The sequence below is a fragment of the Merops nubicus genome, unplaced genomic scaffold (assembly GCF_000691845.1).
Source record: "Merops nubicus isolate BGI_N331 unplaced genomic scaffold, ASM69184v1 scaffold10660, whole genome shotgun sequence".
NCBI lineage: Eukaryota > Metazoa > Chordata > Aves > Coraciiformes > Meropidae > Merops > Merops nubicus.
The window spans coordinates 59,838-87,821 of record NW_008583560.1 but is presented as its reverse complement, the minus strand read 5'-3'; the positions used below and the strand labels follow the sequence as shown (position 1 = coordinate 87,821).

Here is a 27,984-nt window from a genome sequence, read left to right as displayed (position 1 = left end):
GACATCCAAGAGAAGATTAACTTTGAAATCCGCATGCGAGAAGGCATCTATAAACTACTTGCAGTGAGCACACAAAAAGACCAACTCTTGCAGGCAGTTAAAAACCTGATGGTTTGCAATGCTCGCATACTTGCATACAGAACAGAGCTACAGAACCAAAAAGAGGAGCTGATCTTGTGCAGAACCGAAGAACAGTGAGTAGCAGCTCAAATTCAAGTGGAATGTTATGAAGCAGGCTTTTCTTATGTGACTTCTTAGCACCCTGTCTAGGAAACTGGATTTAAACCCTTCCTTCTGTCTTCTCCCATGCCAACTTACATTACTGCTGCTTTAAAACATTATTTTATAAGGCCGTTCCAGTCTCTTTATTATAGAAAATGAAATACAAGTCATGTTTTTCTGGGTAGTTTTTATTGTGGACACTAAACTATAATTCAGCATCTGAATATCAGGTAACACTAGACGTATTGTTTTGATTACCTTTAGCTTACAAAAAGGCACCTACCCACGTCTGAAAGAACAAACCAAAACTTCTGAGTCAGAATACACGTATTTCTACTTTTTATTCTTTCTCTTGTTATTAAGATGTGTTTAATGAGGGCATCATCGTGGTTAATTGGTACCCTCTGCTGGACACTTCTGTTAACTACAGCAGAGTAATAAAATTCAAAGAAAAATCAGTTTAGGTGAAAATATTCTCACACTATAACTCTTGAATGAGCTAAAATATATATGGTTTATTTGAATAATGGTATTTTTTTTGTGTAATGGAACATATTTTTGGTGCCATGTTGAGAACTGCAGTGCAGAGACACCACTGATTTCAGGTTATTACTTTAATGAAACATACTGCAATTTAGCATAGAAACACTTTGAGTACATACATGTGTAACTCCTCTTAAGTGTATCTATAGGAACAATCATGCTGCTTTTTGCTTTCAGAGATGTGGTCTTATAGGAGAAATTTATTGCAGGAAAGAACTGCATTTTCTGATGATAGAAACTATTATTGTGAAAGATAATTTTGAAAACTAGCAATTACAATGTGTGGTATTCTGTCATTATAACAGTTGTATTGCTTTTTCTTACTAAGTTGGAGACCTTTATAATGATTCATCCTGAATTTCTGTTTTTAACAATGGGCTTACATAAAGCCTATGCTGATGTACTCAACTCCTTGCCTTTGATGTCAGTGACCACAGAATGGCAACAGCACATATCCAGAACAAAGCTGAGATACCTGGAGAGGTATCTCAACATCTGTATTGTTTTCTTACAGCCATAGCCAGCCACCATGTTTATTTGATTTGTATCTGCCATGCATTGCTTATAGTTCTGTATTCAGGGGTCGTTTGAATTGTCAGTGGAGGTCCTTAGAAGAGGTGCATGCTTTAGAGTTATATCTCTACCATTGAGATTGTCTCTGTGGTAACTGATGGTGCATCTGCACTTCTTTTTTCATTATTTACTCAAGACTGGAATTTGGTTAAAGCTTAATCCAGATAAGATGATGATGACTGAGAAAGAAAATTCTAGGATTTTCAAGTGAATTTTGCCCCTGTTTCTTGTTCATGTGTGCCTGTGATCTGTGAATCCTGAAGATACTATAACTGCCTCTGGAAGACAGGATGTTGGTAGCAGCTAGAACTTTTCATTTCACCTTATTTGGCTACGAGTTAGGAGCAGTGGCAGATAGGAGAACAGTCTTGTTACTCATTATCTACAGACTGTTTTGACTCAGTTGAAGGTTGACCTTGAGATCTTCACTGTAGCTGCTTAGCAAATTCTGCTTGCACATAAAATCACAATATTAACAATGCATCATTTTGTAATTGGTCTCTATTAATAGAAGGGGTGGTAATTCTCTAACCAATAGTAGAACTGATCAATTAATTCATTGCTTATTCATTGATGTACAGAAGGGGAAAAGTTGATAGTGTATTTGATTCTGTTCAAGCTGGAAAAGACAAGGAAGATGAATCTGCTTGTCTTTTAATACCCAGGTTAAATAAGCTTTGGAATAAAATATTCTAGGGAATTAAGAAAATTGATGGTATACCTTCCTTCCAGGTTATCCTCCAGGATCTAATGACTTGTAGCTTAAACCAAAGATACCAAATTTAGCTTTAAAGAAAAGTGCTTTAAATGAACTCTAATGTGAAAACCCTGACACTTTTTAATGTTTAGAGGATGCACTTTAGAAGTCTAAATGCATAGATCTCAAGCCTAATTTTTCTTTTCTTCTTTTTGGCAGGTCTTCAGAAAATGGGACAAAAGACTGGGTGGCATGCAGAGCAAAGGTTGCTATATCAGGTAAGGGGCTGCATAGTCAATTAGAGGACCTAACTGGCTGGACAGTAACTTGTAATACAAATTATACAAACAAGATAGTGTTTTCAAACTGTATATGTGGTTCAGGGGCATAAATCCTCTTGTAGTTCAAGGGTACTTGTGCTTTTAAGTGGCCTATGTGCTTTTGAAGATCTTACCTAGTATTTCCATCTTACTTTCAGGGACTTTCACAGTGGGAAGTACTTTTTTTCTGTTTGTCACTAAACACTGAATACATTTCAAATTTAAATAAGTGTGAATGTACTGAAAAGGTTTTTTTCTTCCCACAAAGACAAACTTTGATGTGATCACAGAGGATGCGTCTAACAAATCAAGGGCAGAATTATAACTAGTATGCAAATGTTGTTTAGTAAACACAGATTACATTACTACAGGAGGGGTATAGTGGTATGGCTTAAATGCATACTAGTGAGAAGACTATTTAACAATTATTTCCAGTAGGCTGTTACACTGTTTCCTAGCCTGTTCTCAAACTTTAGCACTGAAGTTGGCATTTTGTTTGCCTGAGCCAACAGTGGATGTCACTACGTTCAGCTTTCCTGTAGTTGTTCATTGAGGCTGTTCTGCTAGCTTTGCTAACAGATCTGTTTGTGCTCCCTCACCTGCTTCATTAAAAATAAAGTAGTGTAGAAAGGTTCACTACTTAAACTGTTAAAGTTAATTCTGCGTATTTTGACATATCTTTAAGCAAGGTAACTTGTAGTGGAAGAGCAATGAGCACATGGTTCAGTAATGTTTTGTGCCAGCACAGCTGTTTGCAGAATGTGTGTCTGTCTTTCCTCCTTATGGTGGTTGGATGAAAGCATCTGTTTCCCTGTCTGTGCTGAGGTTGCACCTTGCCTTGGATTTGTAGAGTTATCTGCAGTGAAGACTTTAGGATCATACAACACACTTTTCTGATCTTTAACAAATCAGAGTTGTGCAAGGACTCTATTTTTAGTATGAAAATATTTTTTTAGGTCATTGAGCGAGTTTCTTTGGATGGGAAAGAGAAAAGAAGGGTAAAACAGACCACTTCCTATTATGTGCCAGCTGCTAATGGTACTGTCCTGTTACTAACAGTGGTTCTTGAACAGGAGACTGTGATCCTCAGAAGTGTGGCATAGATTGAGGCAAAGAAGAGAAAGAGGCATCAACTACCCCACTGTGAACTTGAGCCTGTGAGTGCTGGGGTACTGCCATGCCTCACCCCTATTCAGATGTGTTGGGAAGCTGAGCCAGGCCCAGTTTACAGCAGGAAGGCCCAAATATTCTTGGCCTCTGCTGAGAGATTTATGCTTTCTATAGATCACTTGTTAACTCCTTATTTTCGACAGTATGTGTCTGAAAAGCAGAGAACTGGAGTACATGAGAGGTAATTGTGGGGACAGGCTGGTTTGTACTTGGCAAGGGCAGGATCCTCTGGGCAAGATACATGATTGGGAGATCCCAAGATGATGTTAATACGTCTCCCTGGTTCCTCCTTGCATTGTCCTCTGACCCATTACCCGTGGCCGTTTAACAGGCCAGGTCAGGTCCTGTCTGCTTCCTTAGGTCCAGCACAGTCACAGCTGTAATGTCCCATTATTCTTCTTTCCCTCTATTTCCCAATCTGTGTGTAGCAAATGGGGCATGCTGCATTTCTTCTCTCTTGTATGCAGACCTTCGTGTGGATTTGCAGCTGGAGTTGCCCTGCGTGTTTGGAAGGCACAGGTGTGTGTGCATGTGCCTTCCTTGTGGAGAATGCATCTGTGGATACAGGCAGTGTGAATCAGGAGATGTCATGACTCAAATGTCTGGGAGAGGCTGGAGATGAGGAGTGAGTGGTAGTCCATGTAATATGACAAGCCATGTACTTTAAGAATTGAAAATATACAGTGGATTTTTTTTTGAAAGTAATCCATCCACGTATAAATTTATTAATATATTGAATGGTTAGTACATGCCAGAAACTCAGACTATTACCAAAAAAGTGTGATCATGTGGCCAACACCAAAAGTTCAGGAACAGCTATGCAGGAGGAGTGAGGAATGTACTCCTACAGAAGGCATGTCAGATACTGTGTGGGGAGTGTCTTCCTTAATCCACAGATTTTCACACGTCATATTATTTTTACTTATTTATCCCCCACGTGTGTGAGTAAATGATGTGATTTATGTTATCTTTTCAATCAATGATTTTGGCAGAAGACGATACATTAAATGTTGATCAAAAAGCATAATCATAATTTAAAGTAATTTTAGAAAGGAACCATTGCTTTAAATCTGATTAACTGTAGTGCTTGGATATATCCAGTTTGAATCTACATGGATTTACAACTAATGGTAGCTGAAATTAAGGTGTGTGAAAATTGATCTTTGTTTTTGATAAATCATAGCTCTTTCCATCCAAGAATGAGTTGAAAACTGATTTACAAGTGTCGTGTTAAACTTGTTCAAGTGATTGACTATCTATATCCTGATGATATTCCAAGTAAGGTGTAAATTTTTCAGCTAGCATGATATTGAAAGTGGCATACAGAAGCAATCTTTAATCTAGTACTCTAATTGTTAACAAGGCCTAATGAGGGCATCAAAATTGTTGTTCAGAGTTCGCTGTGTTTAAAGATGAGAAAAGCTTTTATTGTAACTCTATTTTCATGTATTTATGTAAATTTAAGACCTTTATCTTTTAGGAAAGAAACGTTCTGTGTTTTGTCTCTGATAGAAATAAATATATGTATTTAAAGTTCAAGAGACTTCTGTAACTGTTTTGCTGAAACTACTTCTGTTTCCTTCTTTTAAAAAAATAGAAATTTTTAGAAATGCTTACAATGCAAATGCATGTTCAGAAGTGAAAGGCAGTTTCAGGACATGGTGATTTTTAGGAAGCTGTGGCAGTCTGAAGCTGTGTACTGGCAGTCCACCGTTGAAAACATTAGTTTTCATGAACACTTAAAAATAAATATGTGCAAGTTTCAACATTGAAATAGAAAGTGTAACATATCCCATAATATAATGAAAACTAACTGAAATGTAAACTTTTCATTTAATATAACTTCTGAAACAGAGTGACTATATGTAGTTTTCACTGAAATCAACAGGAAGTTTTGTGGGTAAACCCCTGTAGGAATACATGACAATCTGTTACCAAAATACCATTACTGTTTTGCATCTTAGCATACTGTGTCTGGATTTTTCCACCAGCCTGGTATGAAGATCAACACTGGAATCAGCAATGCTCCTTTATAACAGTATTGAAGGTTTTTATCAAAAGACAATTGAGCTAGTGCTGTTCACTGCTGCCATCATGTGTCACTTAATATATTGCATATTTTTTTTAACTGCTGTGTTGTATTAGAGAAACCAGCTTTGGATTTATAAAGCCCTCACTGCATTTGTCATTTAACAAGGGGCTAGTAAGAAATATTATGTCTAAACCAGAGTCCTCAAAACTGGAGGAAGATGTCACTCAGTACTATGTTGGATCGAGTGTACAAATTGGAAAATTTGTTGAAGAAAATACTTTCCTAATATTAAAATGACAGGCATGACTTAATGGTTCTGTAATTGCCTCTCTGCTATGGTTTTGAAGTAGAAGGATCTTTCTGAGTTTAAAAAAAAAGATTTCTAAACTCTTCTTATGCCAACTAAGATGATTCTAACAGGGAATGGGATTACAAGTGATATTTTCGCTGTGGTTAGCAAAACAAGACTTAAGTGTTTGCAGTATAAGTATCCCAGTCTTTCCATTAAAACAGGAAGTTTTCCTTTTTGCAGTTGGATGAGTGGTTTCCAGCAGAAGGCAAGCGGAGTTTCAGTTTACATCTGTGCATAATAATGGGCTCAGAACCCCTGACTTCTGAGAATAGCTCTCAGAGCTATGTTACACAGCCACTCTGAAATGTACTCTAAAGTGCTCTTGGATGAGATTTAAAACACTCTTTACCATTGTGTAATTTCTAAAAGAAAATGACACTTCAAGTTGAACTAATTGATGAATTTTCTTTTGGCATGGATAATAAAATTCAAATAGTTATGCTGTTCTTTGGGTAGAAGTTCCTGTTACCCCCATAACATGAGAAAAAGAAACAAGAAACATTTTGTAATTTGTTTTGTTTGCAGATCTAAAGTATTGGCTATAACTTGATTTCTCTGCTTTTTTTTTTTTCCCTTTAGATATTCGAATACCATTAATGTGGAAAGGCTCTGATCACTTCAGCAATAAAGAAAGTATGTAAGATGTCACCAACTACTGTAATAAGAGATTGCTTATGCCTGTAAATTTAAACTGGATGGAGAGGTCCATACTTGTTTCAATCCCTTCTTTGGCCTTTCAGTAGGTCCATATTTTACTCCTTTGTGTAGCTGCTCTCAACTTGAAGTTGTTTGCTGTAGCAAGTTGAGTTAGTTCAAAGCTCTGTGGTTCTGTATGTTTAAACCCTAGTCTCTAAAAAGTCCTCCTGAGGAGAAATGCCAGAGAACTAACAGAAAATTGTTATTAAATGGATAGCTGGGAAACTTGTAATTAAATATGTTGTTCTGTGTCTTGGCTACACTTGAGAGACTATATTGGAGGGTGTTTTCAGTGAGAAATTTAAATGAAAGTTGTCTGTTGGTGTTGAGTGTATTATTGGATAGTCTTCAAGTACATGCATTTCGCTGTGTCATGGAGATTAACCCTAAATCTGTTCCAGCTGTCACGTGGCATTGATTTCACTTTGATTTTCAATAGGGTCAGAGGGGCTAAGCATGGCAAAATAGTCTAATCCTATGTAGTACATTCATAAAATGATGCAGGCTTTGGATCAAATGTTAGGGTTTTTTTCTTAAAATCAGTTTCATGAAAGAAAATTGCATTTTTAGTAACATTTCTGAAGTTTCTAGCACAAACTACCCCTGATTATTTGGGGAAAAAAAAAAAAGCTGAACAGAGGTAGGCATCTTTCCCTCTGTGAATGTTGCTCTACTTAGACAGCAGCTTTGATTGTTCAATTATCATAACGTCCTATGATGAAAATTTATGGTGGGAAGAATTTGAGGGCAATTCCTTAGAGATCTGAATTACCATTTCTTCTGCTTTTGTTTACTGGAATCATTTAGTCTTGTGATGTGTAGTATGGCTAATAAAACATTTCTTTGGCTCTCTCTCTGCAGAATCCCAGTGCTATGCAGTTTTTTGTTTGCTCAGAATGGGAGCTGAGGTTTTTGATACGGAGGTGGCTATTGTGGATAAAGCAATAACAGATATCTGCTTTGAAAATGTAACCATATTGTGAGTATTATTTATTTCTGTTGAATGAAGTACAAATACAGCTGTTTTCTTTTGAAGGTGGATATAATTATGAATGATATTGGCTGTGGTCCACTAAGTTTTGTTGTGGGCAAAGGAATCAGTAGGGATTCTGTTTATTTTAGTGAATGGTGGCTCCCCAATTCTGGAAGGTTTTTTTTTCATGTGCATAATGGTGCTGGTTGATGTACCACTTGAACTATACTTCTTTTCTTTTTTACCATATTGAAGCATTTTTCTTTATATAAAGAAATAAACTTGTACCTGAAGGACAGAATTAAATTAGTACTAAAACCTGAAAGAATTATGAAAGTATAGGCATGAATGTTGCACCCAGTGTTTTAAGTATTATTCTGTACAGCTATGGTCTTTTTCCACACCTCATGTTCTGTTACACCTACCAGTCCCTACAACTGAAGAATACTAGATGGAAGATTTTCACTTCTCTTTAAAAGCAACCTGGAAAAGAGTAGAAAAGTATTTTCATAACCTTTTGGAGCTTGATAATTTTTAAGAGAGTCCTGAGAGATGTTTAGCTTTTTTTGTTTCCCCCTGCTTTATTTTTTACATTAGCAATTTAGATTCAGTCTCCTGAGGAAGATTGATTGGAAAGCTAGAACTACTGAAAACTTTAAATCAAGATCCTGTAAACTGAGTGTTTGAGAGAGAGTGGATCTTTAAATCACCTTTTAAACTCCCTTAAATGCCTGTTGAAGTTAAGAGTGGGGGCAAAGAAATCTGCTTGTTCAGAGATATGAGACTCGACCATTACAGTTCTCTGGGAAATACTGCAGCAAAAGCAGAGAAGGCACTATAGCTTGCCTTGTATCCCCCAAGATAAAGAAAGACTTTTTTTTTTTAAAACCATTTGCGATGGTTTTGTTATGGGCATGTGTGTAATGACATGATTTGTACCTGAAAGGTGAGATTAAGCTTCTGGTTTGATGGCAAAGCTTGAGAATAAGAGAACTGAAAACAGCATAGGCCATGGACAGAAGAACACAGCAGTAGGTAGTCAAGTTATGAATGACAATTTTTGTTGGTTGTGAGATAGGATTTTTTTCAGCAATATGAAGGGGTTGGGTTCAAGTAAGATATCTTTAAAACAGTTCAGTGTGATTTAGGAACATAGGCACAGATGGGTTTTCAATCATGTGAGTTTTGCGTAACAGTAGAGGGCAGATTTAAGTGTGTTTGAATGTCTTGCCTGTGTATTTCCATAACATGGGATTTTTTTCTGTTTTTAACATAAACGTTGCAGTTCCTGTTTACAATTGTTTATGGTTTAATTATAACATCCATCTCATGACTTCAGCACTAAGTTACTGCTGTGTACTCTAGTCTTTAATGCCATATTAATGTATGTCTTTGCCTGAACCTTATGGCATTCCTTCCCTTGATTAGAAATATATGCTATTTAACATACAGAGTAGCAGCAGCATTCCATGGCTGCATACTCTGTTTATTAACAAATGCCCTGAAATTTTCTCCTCTCTCCCCATTCAGTGAGGACGCAAGACCAGATTTCCAGGTGAAGGTTGAAGTGTATAGTTGCTGTACAGAGGAGTCTTTATGTGTAACAAACACTCCTAAGAAACTAGCAAAGAAGCTTAAAACATCCCTGAGCAAAGCTACAGTCAAGAAACTCAAAGCTGTGCTGGAAGAAGACAGCACTGAATCCCTTTTGCCTGTTGACCTGCCCATCCAGTAAGCCATGTATATCCATATTCTGCTTTTATCATTTTTAAACCACAAATAAGCCAAATATATTGTAATCTTTGGAAAATTGCCAAGAAAGTGATTATTTTTGTACTTACCCAAGTGAAAAAAAATTTACATTTTAAATAGGAAATGAGAAAGTAGGTGTGAATTGCAACCGAGTCGCTCAGCCTTAGGGCCTCTTTCTGATCTTGAAACACAGGAGTAGGCTGTATCTTTTTGCTATGCAGAAGCTAGCTGGCTGGTAAATCCACTCTTATTTGCAAACTCTCTAATATTTTTAGTTTGATTGCTGGAGGAATTCAAGCTTGTTCCATCAGTCTCTCTCTGTTCCTCTGTCCATCTACCTCTCTTCCCTTTCCCATTTACTCCTTCCCTTGTATTACTTTTGTACCTAGCCAAATTTGCTCATACTTAACAGGCAGGTAGCCATGTCTAAAGTTCCAAGTTGTGAGAAATAAAAGTGTGGCATGTAGAGAGGAGAAACCTCTCTTGTAGCCTCTCCTCTGATGAAGCTAACCGAGCCATTTAGGGTACATGCTGTTCACATGGGAGCCATTCACTTCTGGCTTTTCCGTAAAACTCTGGACTGTCAAAGGCACTTCACAGTTACAAGGTGCTTAACAGGAGTTTTCTTAACTGACTTTAGCACAGAACATTTTGAAATTACTTACTGGTTTTAAGTGTTCATAGAATTAAGTCGGGTTCCCAGTAATTTACCAGTTTCCTTTTAAAAATGATCTTAAGTCTTTCATGCGTTTCTTTAATGAAGTTAACTGCCTACTAATATTTCCCAGCTACTTTAATTTCATTGGGATTTAAGCAGTCCAAGTACCTAAATTGTAAATACTCATAATGTTGATTTTATTTTTTTTTTAAAAGCAGTTTCTTCAAGGAATTACCTTTTTTTTGGCAGCTGAACAGTAAAAAATCAATACCAAATTCTTGCCAGGTGTTGAGTGTAGTCTTAGTCTAGTTCCACATCTATTTGTCTGAGTTTTAAAAGGAAACAGTCAAGTGTATTCTATCTTTGTCAAGCTGATATTACTGTATACTGATACCACCGTTTCAATCGAAAACACACATCCAAGAGAACTTATACAGAGGGGAAAACAAATTTTAGCACTGACTTTCCAGTGTGTTCTACCTAATGACAGTGTATCTTTCAATCTGCATCATCTCTGGTGGCTGTGCTTTCCACAAGCCATGACACACTATCATTAGATACAGTTTGCTTCAGATATAACCACCAGCTTATTTGCTGGCCATGCTTACTTCAGTGTAGATTGCCCATCTTAAGGAAGAAGCATCAGTAGACAGTCTAAACAGCTGCCTTCTCCCTCAGGTTTTGCTTTTGGTTTCTTAATTGTAATTGTGTTTTGCATTCCTCCATCTTGAGGTTGTTTCTGCTGTAACCAAGTATGTCATGGTGACTGTTGTTTTCTTAGCAGAGTTAAATGAACAATGATGTGTTTAATGATGGCTTTGATGGATGATTAAAAAAGATTCTTTGAAAGAAACGGGTTATTATAGGCAGAAAATAAGTGGTCAATTTTTTTTTCTTAAATAAGTTCCCCTTAGGATTTATATAAATAAGACCTTGGTATGTAACCTTTATGAAAGAGATTGCAAGATTACAAGACATCTTTCAGGTATTCCCAGAGACTTTTACCAGTCCAGCTGGTGAAATTAAACTATGACAAAAAAGGGAACTTTCTGTATTCTGTTTCTCTGTAGACTTCATTTGTACAGGCCTTTTTCTCTTCAGAGCAAATATGGATGAAGTTCTCTGTTCTCCAAAAACTCTGTCAAAATTCTTGGCTTAGGAATCTCCCTGGTTAGTGAAGAAACCATCAGCCTTGTAACCTCTTGCAAAAGCCTAGCGACAAGGGGCTTTGAATAGTTGCTTGGGTTGGTTAACTTCAGCTATACTGACATTCTCTCTACTCTTAATTATCTCACTTTTAATTTCTATGCAGGTTTTTTGGCTGCTTGTTTTTCCATTATAGGTTTTGATTTTTTTTTTTTTTAATTTTACTTTTGTTATAGAGGGAAAATGTTCAGTAGAGTTATGCCATTGAATTCCAGAGTGACTAGGTTGCTTTTTGGGTAAATCATGGGAGAGACTCCTTGAAGCTTCTGTTTATTCACGTGCAGAACTGGCCTACACCTGGACTTGTTGCTGTTGCCTTTTGTGTATTGTCCTCCACTGAGCTGGAGGCATGGCTTCCATGTCCCATGTTTGAATCAGCAAATTCATAGTGATATTTTGTTAGAAGTACATAGTCCAGTATAAAGCCTTTTACAGTTGGGTTCTTTCTAGTACCTGAAGGCTATATTTGTTCTTACCTTCTATTATTTAAGATCTGATTGAAAGGTGAGCATATTAGATGTTGATTTTCTTTTTGAGTCACAAATCCTCTATTCAATATACTGGATGAATGAGCTACAGCTGGGATTTCTAGTGTTTGGATTAATATTCAGGAACAGATCCTGAAATCTGAGGTGTATTTATTAATATGCATTGATAGAAAGGGTGATATAGTTGCACCTTCCCATGCCAGTGTCTGTGTGGTAACTTTGGTGCCTCTGTCTCTTGATCAGTAAACAGATTTAATGACGAGCCTTTGCCACAGGCATGTTGTGGAGATGAGCTGTTGGGTTTTTTTAATAAAGTTATTACATGGAAAAATACTACAGATATGCAAAGTACTGAATGAGATACAACAGGCAGATTATTCTCTGTTACACAAAGAAACTGCCATTTAAGGCAGTTGGCGAATTCTGTGAAACGTAGAGGCAAAACATAGTTAACAATCTTGATTAGCCAGTTAAATTTGAAAAATATTTGCAGATAAAACTTTTCTAAATTATATTGCAGCTGGCTGAAAGGAATGACTGTTATATTTTAGAACGAAAATGTTACTGTGGAGCATATTTTGAAAGTGAAGTAGCTATTTTTTTTGGCAAGGTTGTTGTGGTAATTAGTCATGCTTTAGAAAAAAAAAAAGGAACTTTAAAATCAGCACAGAAGTTTTATCTGTGAGAAGAAACTGAACTTTTTGCTACAGTTTAAATAGAATGGTCGTGTATGGCTCAACTGCAAGGCAAAACATAATCAGTGGAGAATCTTTTGTTAGGGAGCAGTCTAGCAGGGAATATATACAAATGCTGATGAGTTTTTGTTCAGATTGCCCTCTTGAAATGTTTCACAGCAGAGATTTTTTTGCCCACAATGTTATACCATATTTAATTTTCTCTTTATTCCCTTGAGATAGTTGTGTAACAGATTTCCCTGCTAAGAAACTTGCTACTTTTCCTCCTCTCTTGTTAGGGTTAGGGCTAGGTAGGCATCTGCTTTGTTCCTCTGCAGAGCCAAAGATTTTTAAAACCAAATGTTCCCAATGTGCTGTTTGTAAAAATACTATGCTAGAAAACTGTTTTTTAGTGTTGTTGGTTCAGTAGTGTATTCTCACCTTTCACCCCACTAAGATATCTTGTGGTGTACTGAAGATATTTTAAGGATTTTGTGCTAGATCCTGTTAGGGAGAATAGTTAGTGATTTTTGAGGAGTTTTTCTTGTGAACTTTGTTTAAACTGCTGTTAGCTAGGTGGAATTTTTACTGCATTACTGGACTGTAAATCTGTTACTCGGTCTGAAGAGTATTTGGGGGAAAAGGTTAAACATGTACCAAATTTATACTAGTTTATTCCAAGAATTGCATTCCACATGCACTGTGCTGAATTGTAAATGGTGGTGTGTTTTTTTTTTTTTTTCCCCCTAGGCAAAATCCAAAACAAAGACATAACATTCTGAAACCTGTAAGCAGAATAAGTGAAAGAGTCCTTTATGCTGCAAAACTGACTAGTATTTCTGCCCAGATTTCTGCATGCAAAGACTCGAGCTATTAGATACTATTAAAAAATACACATATAAACAGCTGTTCCATAAAGTGTAGTCCACACCTGCAGAGCAACATGGAGGAGCAGTATAAAGCCTTTTTATTTTTAATGTGTATTTTCAGATCAAGGTCATGTCATCGGTTGTTCTATTAACTCTAGCAATTTTTGCATCTATTACCCAATCTAGTTGATTTAGACCTCGGAATAAAAGCTGTCAAACTACTAAAAGTTACTTGGTGTCTGACTAGAGGAGAGAGATGCATTTAGCATGCTCAGGGTGCAGAGAGGTTGGCTAGCACAGCCTCTACACCTGGTTTTGGCTGCTGCTGGCTCAGCAGTGAGCATGAACCCAACTTCTAGGCAGCAGCCGTGCAAGAACTCTCCTTGACTGGCAGCTCCAAGAGAAGTGGCTGTGGAAAGAGATACTTCATGGGCCTTGCACCATGGTGTTCCCTTGTACCTGAAAATGTTCTCGGGTGTGTCTAGACTCCCTTTCACCTGAGCAATGTGAAGCAGAAATGTCTTAAATGTGCTTTTTCTTTCACATTTAGTGGAGCAAGGTACAGTTTGCTAGCATATACCACTTTGGGACTAGAGAGTGCTGAGGACAATTTCAGGACCCACAACCTTACTATTCGAGGAAATGGTAAGTACATATGGTACCAATTTAAGGAAATAAAAAACCAGTAACATTTTGCATTTCTCTCTTTTGTAAACTAGATTTTAAAGAGATTATTTTTCTTGATACTTAATATAGAACAACGTTAATAAAATATTTAGCGGCTCTAAACCAGGCATTTGTACACAGCTGAATAAACTGTAAGTTGAGTAAAATTTGAAGTCCAGATGAAAATTTTATTCTTTTGGGAGTTTCTTCTGTCATTTGCATCTTGGCCTTGTGTGAGTTGTAGCTATATACAAATTATTTCCCCTTTCTCACAACCAAGGAAGGATATCAGAATGAAGAACAAGTTTTTCCTCTGTAGTCAAAAGGAAAGTAGAAAAATAGGTTTATTTCAGCTAGGTTGTTTCACACCCAGGTTTAACACAGGACGTAAGCATGTGCACTTGCAATTTGCTTTGGTCACTGTGCTTCAGCTCTGGAACAACCCAAGTTGGCTGCAGTCAGTTTAGAATCATAGAATAGTAGAATGTTTTAGGCTGGAAAGAACCTCTAGAGGTCATCTGGTCTGACCTCCCTACACAAACAGGGACATTTCTACCTAGGGCAGGTTGTCCAGGGCCTGACCTTGAAAGACTCCAGAGTTGGGGCCTCCACTACCTCTCTGGGCAGCACATTCCAATGATCTATTACTCTTATAGTAAAGAATTTTTTTCTAATATCCAGTCTAAATCTATCCTTTCCTAATTTAAAACCATTACTCCTTGTCCTTTCATTACAAACCCTTTTGATTAGACCTTCCCCTGCCTTTGTGTAGGCCCACTTCAGGTATTGGAAGGCCACTATAAAGTCCCCCTGGAGCCCTTTCTTCTCCATGCTGAGCAGCCCCAACTCCCTCAGCCTGTCTTCATACAAGAGGTGCTCCCATCCCTTGATTGTTTTGGTGGACCTCCTCTGGACTCGCTCCAATGTGTCTACATCCTTCTTGTGCTGGGGGCTCCAGAGCTGGACGCAGTGCTCCAGGTGAGGTCTCACCAGGGCAGAGCAGAGGGGCAGAATCACCTCTCTTCATCGGCTGGCCACAGTTCTTTTGATGCAGCCCAGGATGTGATTGGCCTTCTGAGTGGCGATTACAATTTAGATGCTAACACAGGGACCATGATTACACTGCAGCTGAAGGTAATGTTTCAAGTAGCAGAAGTACAGTTTTTGGTACTTTGTCCATTATTTTCTGAAAGGATGGGCCATCTGTAGGGTCTATCTAACCACCCTCTAACTGTTAACATGAGACATAAGACTTTCACTATATTTCACTTAGTAGCTTCTGGGACTTTATCTTTTACTTGGGTAAACCTGACCTCAAAGAGAATTTCATTCTTTACATGTCACTAATTCTGAATAAGTACAGATTTGAAGATTTATGGGGCATTTGTTTCTTGAAGGGTTGGATGAATAATTCTGCTTATCTTTGATACTTATAAGCCTTTTTCTATATAGTACTTTATACTCTTTCTTCTTCAAATTCCTTTTTCTGTCATTAATTTAAATAACTTAATCTGGTGAGAAATGACATACCTGGATATTTTAGTTCATTACAAGCATTTCTAAAACATGACCAAAGACACAGTCATGTCAATGGAACTTTGTATTACCTGCTTCTAATTACAGAAGAGAGAGCCTATTAACATAGCAGAGCTGAGGGTGGGGGGATATTGCAATTCATTAGAAACTCCTTGGAATCCTAGATGCTCGTCTAGTGCTGAAGACAGAAGGAGATACAAATTCTAAGCCTTAATAAAACAATCTGACACAAAGTGCTCATCTGTAAATTTAGCTCTGCACCACTATGAGATGAGCTCAGGGATACTACTTAGATGAGATGGCTGGTGTATTTATCTTTCAAAATGTTTCTAGCTGTGAAATGAGATTAGAGCTATATTTTATGTTAGAACAACTTGTTCTTGCAGAACAGTATCTCCATTTTTATTTGAAATTCCTTTGGATATTTTTTTTAATTTTAAAAAAATGTACTGAGGACTAAAAATCAGTTTTGGTCTAATCCTACAGGATGAAGTCTCTGTCTTTAAATACAAAATTGCTTATTTACATTCATGATCTTAATGTAAAATTGGATGTATGGAAAGCTAACTGATATACTTAGGGAAAATGCTCAGAACTAAGTGTTTGTCTGTCTTTTACCTGGTCTTTTCCCCCAGAGGAATCCTCTTTTTGGCTCCCCCTGTATGGAAACATGTGTTGCCGTTTAGTTGCTCAGCCTGCCTGCATGACTAGGGATATGATGGCAGGATTTCTTAATCAGCAGGTAAGAAGACCTTACTTGTGTTTACATTCTCCTCAGTTAATAGCTGTCACTAAGAGTCAATTGTTACAACATTTACTTTTACCTGAAGTGGTTTCTTGAGAACTGTTATTTTTACCTGTTCTGCCTAGAGCCAGAGGAAAATTCTCACAGCTGCATTTATAAACAGTACATTCAGTGGATAAGTGTGAAGAAATAAATGTTTTTTTTGGTGTGCTTATCAATAAAATTATTTAGACTGTTACATAAAGATCAAGTATAGTTGTTGCCTCAGAACTGGTTTAAGCTGGCACTTGACGGCAGCAGCCCTAATAATGCTGTGGCTTGTACATACCTCTCATTGTGCTAGCACAAGAGTTCATATCACAGCATGGTGAATCTGTCTGGTGAACCGAGCCAGATTCAAACTCACCCCTTCAAAAATGATTCATGTGAACTCAGTTTACTTCTCTATTTTGCTTCACTACACAACTAGGCAAACAAGAAGGTGATAGCGAAGGGCTAGCGGGGCTGGGTCAGTTGTCAGGAGTGCTAAATTGCACGTTTGAAACTGGTTGTGAAACAATAATGGATTTATGAAAGCTGTCCATAAAAGTGGTGGAAATTCTAGACAAATGTCTTTGGTAATTGTTGAATGTACCATGTATTTCCACAGTGAGATACTCTTCATTTCCCTCATTGTGCAATTGCTGTAGCTAGTAAAGGTGGTTTCTTTCTTAGCGTAGACACTAGTTCTAGGTTTCATTGTGTGAACCAACAGATTCCGTGTTGTTAGTGTCACATGAGAATACATTTGCAAACCCAGAAAACACTAGAAGGCATTTGAAGTCTTGCTAACATTTAAAAAAATCAGTGACTCTGAAATGCTCTGCAGCAGTAAGTCTTTGAGGAAAGAATTCAATCTGGCTAAATTTTGATTACATAGGGCTGATCAGTGTACGCCTTCTGATATGCTCTGAATTTGTAGTTTATTTGGCAATTTCTGACTATTTCTTCCCTTTAGCAAATGATAGGAAGTCTAACTAGCTGGAGGAGGCTGTATTGTGTACTAAGAGGTGGAAAGCTCTTTTGTTATTACTCACCAGAAGAAACTGAGGCTAAACTGGAGCCAGCATTGACAGTTTCCATCAACAAGGTAAAACTGGTTGTATTAGGGCGTTGTTCTTTTGTTTTTGTTGGTTTGTTTGGGTTTTCTGTTTGTTTGGGGGGAGCTTGTTTTTGTTTTAAGACACAGGTACATTCATTGGGGCTCTAAGCTGCTGCTATGCAAAATGCTTTACAAGAAGCTTGTGGGTGGGGTATGCTTCAGTGCAACTGTCAGTTGCTGAATTTTTTTAGCAAGGTCATTCCATTTCTTAGCTGTGGACCTAAGTTCCTTCTGTTGCATTAGACTGGTTAACACAGAGGTAAAAAGCAGGATGTTTGTCCTGAGGAACAGTGATAACTTGTTATGTGACAGTTCCATAAGAGAGCCCTTGGCAGCAAATTCCTTAGAGTCCCTCAGCAATTCTCTGGTAGACTTTCGTCCTCAGCAAGGTGGATTTTTAACAAAAGCTTTTTTGTTGCTGAGTGTTATTTTACCACAGTCTTAATTAGAAGGAAAGATGGAAAATGGTTCAAAATATTTTAGTGCCTTAAGATAAGCTGCTTTTCTTAATACTTGTTTTGTACAGGGCACAACAACTCTGTAAGTTCTGTTCTCCAGGATGACATTATTGCTGCTTTTCATACTGTGATTGGAGAGACTGAGTTTAAAACATAAAGTTAAAATGTTACTTACTCTTTGTCTAAAGAAACATTAAATATTACTTCAAATTAAATACTTAAGTGTTCAATTTAGGCTTGTTATTGAGAGGGCCTTCTATGCGTTGTACCAGGGCAGGCATTAGGGCAACTGGAAGATGAATTTGACAAGGGAGCTGGTGAGGGTTAAAATTAGCTCATTTTGGGGGCAGGAAGAGGGTTGGTTTCAACTGTGGTTTCCTTTAATAAATTCTCTTATCGACTTCACCACATAGCTACACAAATGCTCGTGTGGTATAAGAAAGGGGCTAGACTACAACTTGGGATGCATACAGATGTAAAGGAATAAAGAACTGCTTCTTACATCAGCAATATCAGCTTTTGGTGGCTTTAAAGTTTCTGGAAAATATGACTGCACTCTCACGTATTTGTATATAAACCAAGTATTTAAACTAAGTATAATAATGTAACCTGTTTGTGTTAGGACTTCTTTTTCAGTGTGCTACGATTTAAATTGATTCCTTAATTGAAAACACCTTTCTGCTCGTGCCATATCTTTGAACAAAGCCCTTTTTTTTTCTTCCAGTTGTTCATGCATTTATGTTAAATAAATGTTTAGACTGTGATTATGGATTTAAGCAGGTTTACTTGGTTCCCTGTTCAGTCACTTGTAATGCACTAGTTGGCCTTTCCCATAATTCTGTTTTCCAACTGTTCTCAATACGAGTGAAGAAATGATAAACTTGATTAGATTATAGAATGAATGAATCCATATTCTAAAATGTAACAGTAAAAAAAAATCTATCAAGCTACCTCATCTTTCTGTGATGGTCTTTGGTATGGTCTATATCATAGTTCTGCTTTTCCTTTTAAAAGAACAATGTTCTACTAAGATATTTTGCTCCTTCAAGTTACCAATACGCTTAGGACCTAAAACCCAGCTTAATAAGCCTTTGCTGGGAGACAGCCTGTATGTTTGCAGAGTATCCTTAAAGCTAGCACTTAGAAGGTACATGAATCATGTATCTTATACCATTTTACAAAATTGTCAGACTGCTGGAGAATATGGCTGTGAGTCTTTCTTCAATTTAAATTAAAACCAGAAAAAAAATTGCAATTTAAAACCTCTTTGAATACTTTACTACTTAAACAGTTTCTCTTGAAAATAACTTAATGCCTGCAGATATTTTTTGATTCCTTTGTTATGAAATTTCTCTTATGGACTAAATGAAAGCAAACTAATCATATGGGCTCATCTGCTACATGTTGTTATAGAAACAGCAATTTCAAAATGAGAGTTGAGATTGAACATCGACTCTAGACGTTCTAACTAAAATCTCTTCTGGTTGTGTATGTGGCGTTTTCATTTGTAATATGAAGCTGATCCTTTACATGTAATTGAAAGATACTTTCTGAAAAGCAATGAAATCATCTGGATTTATGAGAAACTCTCTGGAAAATATTCACACTGATAGCCTTATTTCCCATTCCCTTTGAATTGAGACTTGAAGAAGCCATTAAGACCAGCAAAATCATTACTTCAACTTCAGATGACTTCACCGCTACCGCTGTTGAGCAAGAATGGCTCTGCAGTTCCTATTATGCAAGTGCTGCTTTTATTGTTCCAGCTAAATGTGATTATAACATATTATATTGCATAACTAACTAGGAAAAGAGAAATTATATTTTCTGCAGCAAAGAAAATTTGCCGGAATCCAATTTGAACAAGAAATATTCCTTATGGGCCAGTTCCTAAAATTTTTTCAAGTTTTTGTTAGCTTGAAATGAGTAATAAAAGCCTCTCCTGTACCTAGTAGCTTAGCAAATTGTTGCATGTGCCAGTGGTTCATGTTACTTGCTTAGTATTTGGAATACTATGTCCTAGTCATAGATTATACAACTTTTTTTTTTATGCTGTGTATGCCTGAAGCTTGAGGAATTCTGGGGCGTTGCTTCGGATTAATGTCGGCCTGTGATTTCCTTCCCGGCGTGTTTTGGCAGCCCAATCTTTGTTCTGGTGCCAGGCAGCACAGCAGGCCCAGAGCTGTCGCTGTGTTCGTGCTGATCATCGAGGTGAACGGGATGAGGAACAACAAGTGTTTCCAGCCACAGGCCCAGGGCTCATAGATTGGTTGCTGAGCAGTGTAGCAGGAGCGAAAGGACAAAATCAAGCTGGCATTTCTGTGGACTGTTACCTTGAATGACAGTTCTTGTTGGAGCATCTGTTCTGGGCTAGCTCAGGCAGAGAAATTCCTTCGAAAATGTAGCGATGGCTGCAGCAGCATAACTTCAAGGGAACCATGCAGTATTTCTAGGGAACCAGGGAGCTCACCCTTGAACTGGAGCAGAAGGATATTGGTACGAGTTCTTGACCATGTGAACATTTAGGGACCCAGCAATAGTGAGCAATATTCTGTGTGTGTGTCAAGGGACTGCAGCAGTGGTGAAACTAGCGGAGCCCTGAAAATATCTGTGTTCTCTGTAGTAAGGACTTTCTGCCCCTTGTTGGCTCAGACAAACTTTCATACATGTGAAAATATTTTGGAAAAGCACAAACCAGTTGGGTGCCTCCGAGTGTCTGATACCTCTCGTTGCATTGCTTAGTTTGGTTCTGCAGCTGCTTGAAAGAGACTGTGGGTGCAGTCAGGGGAAGCAGATGTGATACCCACATCCCACACCATCGGCTTCGTAACGCACATGCTCAAATTGAGTCGTTAGGAAACTGCTTTATGGCTCCCTGGTGCTCCACAGAACGCTGGCTGGTCACATAATGCCACCTCCTTCTCCTGGTGTCTAGCTGCTGCCTTGCACTGAGGATAGCTAAAATGACATAGAAAACCTAATACTGCTTGTCCATATTATGCTTACATGTGCTTACCATCAAGGTGTGCTTGACCACCAGGATGTTATGTTAATACAAGTTCACGAAACAGTAAAGAAAAAAGGAGGAGATATTTCTAGCTAATCAGGTGTTTTTGGTCTTGTGCATAAATGTGTTTGGAAGCCATAATTCTTAATTTAACTGTATTTCCCCTGCTTGCCTAAAACAGACCACATGGAAATTATTAACGTTACAGCAGAAAGCAACACATGAACAGATTATATTTTGTTTCCAGTGTTGTGTTTTTATTTCTTTGTTTATTTTTTGTTACTAAAAACATGAAGGAAGTGTGCTACATGTGATTTGGTTTGTTTAGTCTTAAAATGGGTACACAGAATGGGATCTTAGTTTATTCAATATTTTTCTCAAGAACTGTAGTCTGCTTTGATGTCTTAAAATGCTCTGTATAACCATTGCTTCTCAGTGTATTGGGATTGGCTGGGAAGTGCTGCACCCCAGCAATAAAAAAGTTCATGTGCTCTCTGTCTGCCTACTCCCCTATTTTTTTTTTTCTTTTTGTTTTCTTTTTATTAAAAGATGAGCTTTCCAGGTGGTATCATCAGGCAAAGTGATTTTTTTTTTTTTTGATTCGAGGGGAAAAGTGTAGAGGAAGGTTCATGTTAATACTCTATTAAAAAATAAAAAAAAAATTCCCTTTTAGTCTTCCCACATCTTCAAAAAAAAAAAAAATCTTTTGCATATAGGATGTAAAACTAGTTTCCCTGAAAGAGTCATTTGAGTTCAATATTCAACTCAGTTTTCCTATTCCAATCCACAGATTGTTCTGGTCTTTACAGTAGCTGCACCAGAGTTGGTTCAGTTGTCTATAAGACTGCAAAATGTTGAGCATTATTATAACATGGTACCTGAAGACACTTTTGTCGTTTTGGTGGTTGTGGGTTTTTCTTTAAATTATTTTTGTTCTTGTTGTTAAGCAGAACTGGGCGTGTAGTGTAATTCACCCAAGCTTGGTAAATTTATCAGCCCATTACTGTAATGGCATCTTGTATCACTCCTTAAATATTCAAGCATCAGATATAGATTGTTACTTGAGGATTTATCTCCTTTGAATAATACCATAGTTGTGGGATAAAACCTGCAGCAGACATCATTAAATAAACTTGTGTGTATGCTATGCTTGAAGTTCTTACCTGTCAAATGTTAATCTATTTGATTTAATTTTTTTGCTGGTATCTATGGTTACCTGAGTTAATGGGATATAGAGCACTTATGGATGAATTACTTCATCTCCTATTTTTAGACAGAAGAATTTAAATGAGCATATCCATCAGATATGCTACAAGCAGCTGTTGGTATTTCAAATGGTTACTTCAGTAATGCATTTCAAATCTGGGGAATGTTCTGTAGAGTAATTTTTGTTTTTCTGAGTATCAGAACTAGGCTTATCCCCATAGGATCCCACATATAAACTTAATTTCTGTAGGTGTATGTTTAACATCCTTAGCAGATGTTTGACATTTGGTTGAATTCTGTTAAAAGGAAGATGGTTGGTCTGTCTCCACTGCATTTGGAGGAGTGCCCCGAGGCCACCTTTGTGGTCAGATTCACAGGAGACATTCAAACTCAACCCTGGCTGTGGTTATCTCCCTTCAGAACCTGTGGCACACCCTGTGCCAGGGTTCATCCTCGTGTGGTAGGTCTCAGCGTGCCTCAGGCAGCCTTGGGTCCTGCCAGGCTCTGGGGCCAGCCAGCTGTAGGGTGCTGCCTGACTCCTGGTGTCAAAACCCATCATCCCATCAGGATTTGTGATTATGCTGCTCCCTGGGGTATGCCAAAAATTCTTTTAAGAACAGTGTTGTAATAGGCCATTGCTTGTTCAGTCAGGAAGGCTTGTACGTGTGAAACCCTGGAAATATCTTTTGTAAATGATGTAATGGTAATTTCATTTGTTCATCATGTTGTGATGAGCAGTGATGTTGACCAGTTGTGTTCTGGAAGTTTCTTAATTGGTGTTTTATCAGACTTTTACTAAAATCTACCAGTCTCTTACACATGAAAAAAAATAAATTCTCTCAGTTAGGTGTAAATGCATTTTTTATTGTAGTAATGCCATAGCAAAAAACCTAGATACTATGAAAATACTACTGGATCTATTCTAGCTCTAATCTAGATCTAGATTTGAACTACATTCTTGAACAGGAGGAGAAGCCTTGTCTGAAACAGTGCTGCTGTGTAATCTGAGAACCTATCTAACATTAGACAGACTTGTGATATTCTTCTCATATATATTTTTAATTCTTTCTCTGTGGCCCTCCCTAATGAGGCAAAACTATTTGTCATTTCAAAATACATTTTAGGATTGTTATTTTTTTATTAGAGCGAAATGTTTTTTCATGCTGGAAATTTGTTCTAACAGAACTGTATGGGTAAGTAGTACCAATGCTCCTTTAAATGTGAACTAGGTTTAAATTTCCTGTCACTACAGTGTTGTCTCTGCATGTCCTCATTTGCTAAAAAGAACATAACATAGATACAAGTTTGGAATACATCACATAAACAATGGCCCAAGGAAGTACAGTAGGAGACCTAAATAGTAGCTGTAACAATGTGGTTTTCCAGCTGAAGAGTTCAGAGAAAAGGAGCTGCTTGCTGTTATTTTAGGTTATTCACTAAACTGCTGTGGAGAAGAAGGAGCAGTGTGAGACGAGCTCGTGAAGGCAGAGGGAGGGGAAACGTAGAAAGTACATTCTTTAATTCAGAGCTAAACTGCAGCAGTTGTGCTCCATTCCATTATTTTTCATGTTTTATGCCATTTTAATAGTTTTATGAGAAGTTTTTTATGCTAGTTCCTATTTTTAATTGGAAATTAATCTGGATTAGATAAAAAGCCAAATGATACCTCCCTCACACTGTCGTTAGCCATAAGGTGCTACCAGCGTGGAGCTGAAGCAATAACTCACTACCACAGTTTCTTGTTCCTAGGAAACCAGAATTCGAGCCGTGGGTAAGGACTCCAAGAGAAGAACTAATAACTTCTCTGTTATCAACCCCGTGTCTGGAGAGGCTGTGATGCAATGTTTTGCTACTGACAGTAGGGACGAACTTCATAAGTGGATGGAGGCTTTCTGGCAGCACTTCTATGATCTGAGTAAGTAAGCAGGCAGTGCTGGCAGTGTGCCTGCCAAGTGGGGTAACATCAAAGGGATTTCTGAGCAATTTGAATTGGAATTGCCTCATAAGCCTTTGTTTGCAACGGTGAGAAGAAAAATGTTCTTTGGGATAATATTCAGTGATGGTCTAAGCTGTTGGAAGGCAAATATTTGACTAAACCAAAGTCCACGTGTTCGGTGTGAGCTTTTGCAGGAAACCAGGAGCACAATATGTCCATCAAATCTCAAAAGAACTCAGTCCCTTCTAGCAGTGTTCTAGGTAACATTTTTCAAGGACCGCTAAATTCTTGCCATCTCTTCCTCCAGGGCATCCTACCAGTGGTGTGTTTTTTGAGATTCTGCAAGTATGAAACCTTTGGGCCTGGAAGCCTTAGTGGGAAGTGATGAGGATGCTGGATTTACCTGGGGCCTTGGCTAGGACGCAGGTTCAGCCAGCACTTGAAAGTGGGCACATATATATGGGATTTTCTTGCTCAGCAGCATTATGGATGAATTAAACTGCAGTTTGTTGCAATAGGTTTACCTGCTGCTGTTGGTAATTCTAAGGTTTTTGGTACCCCTTCCCACATGGGAATACACTCGCCTATCCAGACTCCGGCCCAGTGATGCAAATACACACTGCTTACTGGAAACTCGTGAAAGCTGGACCTGAAGCTTTGTGGCAGATGATGTGCATGAGTTGATAAACTGATACCCTGATCCTTTTGCTAACCTCTGGGACTATGCTGGTTTTACCTGAGAGAAGAAACTAATTTATTGGTGTAAAACAGTGATACAAACAATATTGAAGGACGATACTGTATTGCTCGTTTAACAACAAATATTTAAGAACTACATAGATAACTTTATCTTCTATTTATCTTTTCTTTCCTCTGCTTTAGTAGTTTGACTCACAGGTTTATTATGAGTAGAGAACTACTGTCTCTTAGTATGTGGTCATTGACAAAATATAGTTAGGTCTTCATAGTCATTTTTATCAGGTCAGAAAACAGAATAAGGTCAATTAACGAAATATCAATCTTTAGTTAGAGGCCATGCCAATAAAATCAGCAAACTGAGGTGGTGGAAACTTGATATTGTAGTTCATATTTCTAGTCCTTCCTAGCTCTGATTTACAATGAGAAAAGGCTCTATCAATTAAAGAAACACACCAAGCAAAAACTAGGGCATCCTCTCTAAATTAGCCATAGAGTGGGGTGAAAAAATTACTTCTTATTCATTATAGGTAGAATACCCATGGATTTTTTAAGACGTTTTCCTTAGGTTCAGAAAAAATGGGTCACTTGGCATTTAAATGCCTTTTTTCTTCCCTGGTTCTAAAATTCTCTTAAAATTAATGTGCTCAGGAAACTTGGAATGATCGGTATGAACAAAGTAATTTTACTGTGACTTGTTTTCCTTAAGGTCAAAATCTATTAATAGAAAAAGAGGTTTCCTTGTCTGCTAAGGGATGAAAGGCAAGTTATCCTCTATTATAAAGACAGAACATTCCTTTACTATAACATTGTAACATAGTTGTGTAACAGCCAGTTTGCAGTGTATTGGAGGTTGTCACTGAGAACTTCATGAAGCTTCCCTAACCTTAAATTTTTTTTTTTTTTTTTCCCTCATGAAGTTATGCTGTGTTTGAGGATTTGAAGACAAATCTTGATATTTAACCTTCATAGTGTAACAGTACTGCTGGAATGCTTGAATTAAAGTTAGTAGCTTATAACTTTTGTGTTAAGAGAATGAGTACAGAGTTGAAAATCCAGATGAAATACAAAATACATCCCGAGCATTCTTTAGTAAATGCTTACTGTTTAGCACTGCTTTGGAGACAGTTTCCTAACACAACCTAATAACTTCAATTTTTTTTCAAGCTGAAGTGTTTAAGTTCCAGTCATTGTTCCCTTTCCCCTCTCAGGCCAGTGGAAACATTGTTGTGAAGAACTTATGAAAATTGAGATTATGTCACCACGGAAACCACCTTTGTTCTTGACAAAAGAAGCAACCTCCGTCTACCATGATATGAGTAAGTGGGATTTGTCTTTTCAAGTTGCAGGGTAACAGAAACAACATTGTCTTTATTCAGATGGCTTCTGGTGTTGATGTTGAAACACTGAGTTTTTCAAGGACAATTCAGACAATGGAAGAGCAACATAGTTGCATACCAAGACATTCATATTAAATCTGAATTTGTAATAGCACAAATAATGAATACATTTTTATACCTTGAGCCAAATAATCTGCAAACTCAACTCTAACTAGGGAGCCCTGAACATATTCAAAAAAGCTGTCACTAGAAATAAATATTCCTTGTAAGAGTTGTATAAAGCTCAGGAAATGTAAAGGTAAAATAGTCCCCTCTGCAAACCAGTAATATCTTTAACTAGTTGCATGAAGTCAGTTTGCTGTTCTTAAAGCTCTTTAGAGGCTTACCTAACATAACTTACCTAATTGTTTGGTAATGATGCTGGAAAATCTAGCCAGCATGTATTTGAGACTTGTATTTTTACAAAGCAAAATGGTATGCAGCAGAATTATGTTAATAGTTTCATTACAGAAATAATATTTACAGAGTAGGAAAAGTAGGTCACTTTGTTTTAATGGATCTGATGAAGTATTGACTGAGAAACCCTGTACGACTATAAATGCCTGACTGCTTGCTGCTTGAGATTGGAACTGTGAAGATGCTCAAAATGCCATGTGAGTCACTGAGTTGCTGGGCATCAGAGCACTGAACAGTCAAGAGAGTCCTATCTAGGCTATGAATGCAGAGCAGAAAAGCAGTAAATCCAACTATAGAAACTTTAGGAAGGTAACACAGCATAATTCTATTGATACTCAAGTATATCAGTGAGGAGCAGAACACAAACTCTATTTCACTCTTAATGTACCAGATATTTTTCCTGCTTATTTATAGTGTTCCTAGGTAAAACCCTGTGTTTACAAATGTGTTCAAAATCATTATTGTATGGCCTGCGATGGAAAAGGTCTTGCTGCTGTTTGAGGATAGTGCTACTGCAGTGTATGTAGAAAACTCAATATGAGGAATAAGAAATGGGACAAGACAGTCTTAAAGCACACAAAGAAAAATGATATATGTAAAGATGTTCCATTTGCTGCAGGCTGGAAGCACAAGAATATTTGGTTTCATGGGACTTTCATGGGTCTTCTGTGAAATGAAATTTTCAAAGCACTATACAACAAAATATGTTTAATATCTAATATGTATAGGTTCCCTAGTAATACATTGGTTTTTTTACTTTTACTTGGAAGGATATATCAATGCCTACCTGTTGCCTCAATGTCGTGAAAACAGTTCCCTCCTGTCACCTCAGTTCTCTCTTTGAAAGCATATGTAATCTTTTCTATTTTAGCCATTATTACTCTTAATAGCAGTCCAGACTTCATGAGACACATAGTTAATACAGTTTTGTATTCTGAATAGTAATAACGAAATAGGTAGCAGTAAAAGCATTGGTAGCATTTTAATCTGAGTTAATTGCTGTCCCTTAAACTTATAGACATTGATTCTCCAGTGAAACATGAGGGCTTAGCTGATATCATACAAAGGAAAATCGAAGAGAGTGATGGTGAGTACCTGCTTGGCCAGCAAAAAGAGTCTGCATCTTCCCTCTTGGCTTCGCTCTTTGATGGATCTCGTGAGATGGTTGTTCAGAAGAACATACATCTGGGCCCCAAAAAAGATACTACAAGTCCTAACAACAGCAGGGGAAAGAAAAGAAGAGCTCCACCTCCACCCTCCGATAAGTCACCATACAGTGCAAAGGCAGAGGTGAACACAGAGCAGCTGGGCAAGGAGAACTGGGAGAAGTCTGACTGTGCATCTGCCAGTGGTTCTGCCTTTGACTCAGAGGTCCCTGTGAAAACACACCCGATGCAGGCGCCCGTTGCTGCTCCTCGCAGAATGGGTCCCTGCAGAAAAAGCAGCTCAGGTGGCCATGGGAACCCCAGTTCACTGGCTAACAGGGCTGAGCCTGAAAGCAAACCAGTACCACTCCCCAGGCAGACATGCAGCATAGGAATGCTGGACCCTAGAGCGTGGCCGCAGCCATAG

General features: G+C 37.8%; 1 protein-coding gene across 1 annotated transcript; it reads left to right on the top strand.

Moving 5' to 3' along the window:
* RTKN2 (rhotekin 2) lies at positions 1-27,984 on the top strand. Its single transcript, XM_008941268.1, has 11 exons — positions 1-194; positions 2,255-2,313; positions 6,489-6,542; positions 7,467-7,584; positions 9,109-9,309; positions 13,776-13,870; positions 16,063-16,169; positions 17,170-17,301; positions 23,734-23,899; positions 25,828-25,935; positions 27,431-27,984. Exons 1-11 carry the CDS (start codon positions 34-36, stop codon positions 27,982-27,984), a joined length of 1,755 nt encoding a protein of 584 aa, XP_008939516.1. The 5' UTR covers positions 1-33.

Bases quoted from the DNA above. Each gene is read 5' to 3' on its own strand.
- RTKN2 (XM_008941268.1), top strand. From the start codon at position 34: ATGCGAGAAGGCATCTATAAACTACTTGCAGTGAGCACACAAAAAGAC. The intron at 13,871-16,062 runs GTAAGTACATAT...CTTTTCCCCCAG, and splicing joins CCTTACTATTCGAGGAAATG to AGGAATCCTCTTTTTGGCTC. The intron at 23,900-25,827 runs GTAAGTAAGCAG...TTCCCCTCTCAG, and splicing joins GCAGCACTTCTATGATCTGA to GCCAGTGGAAACATTGTTGT.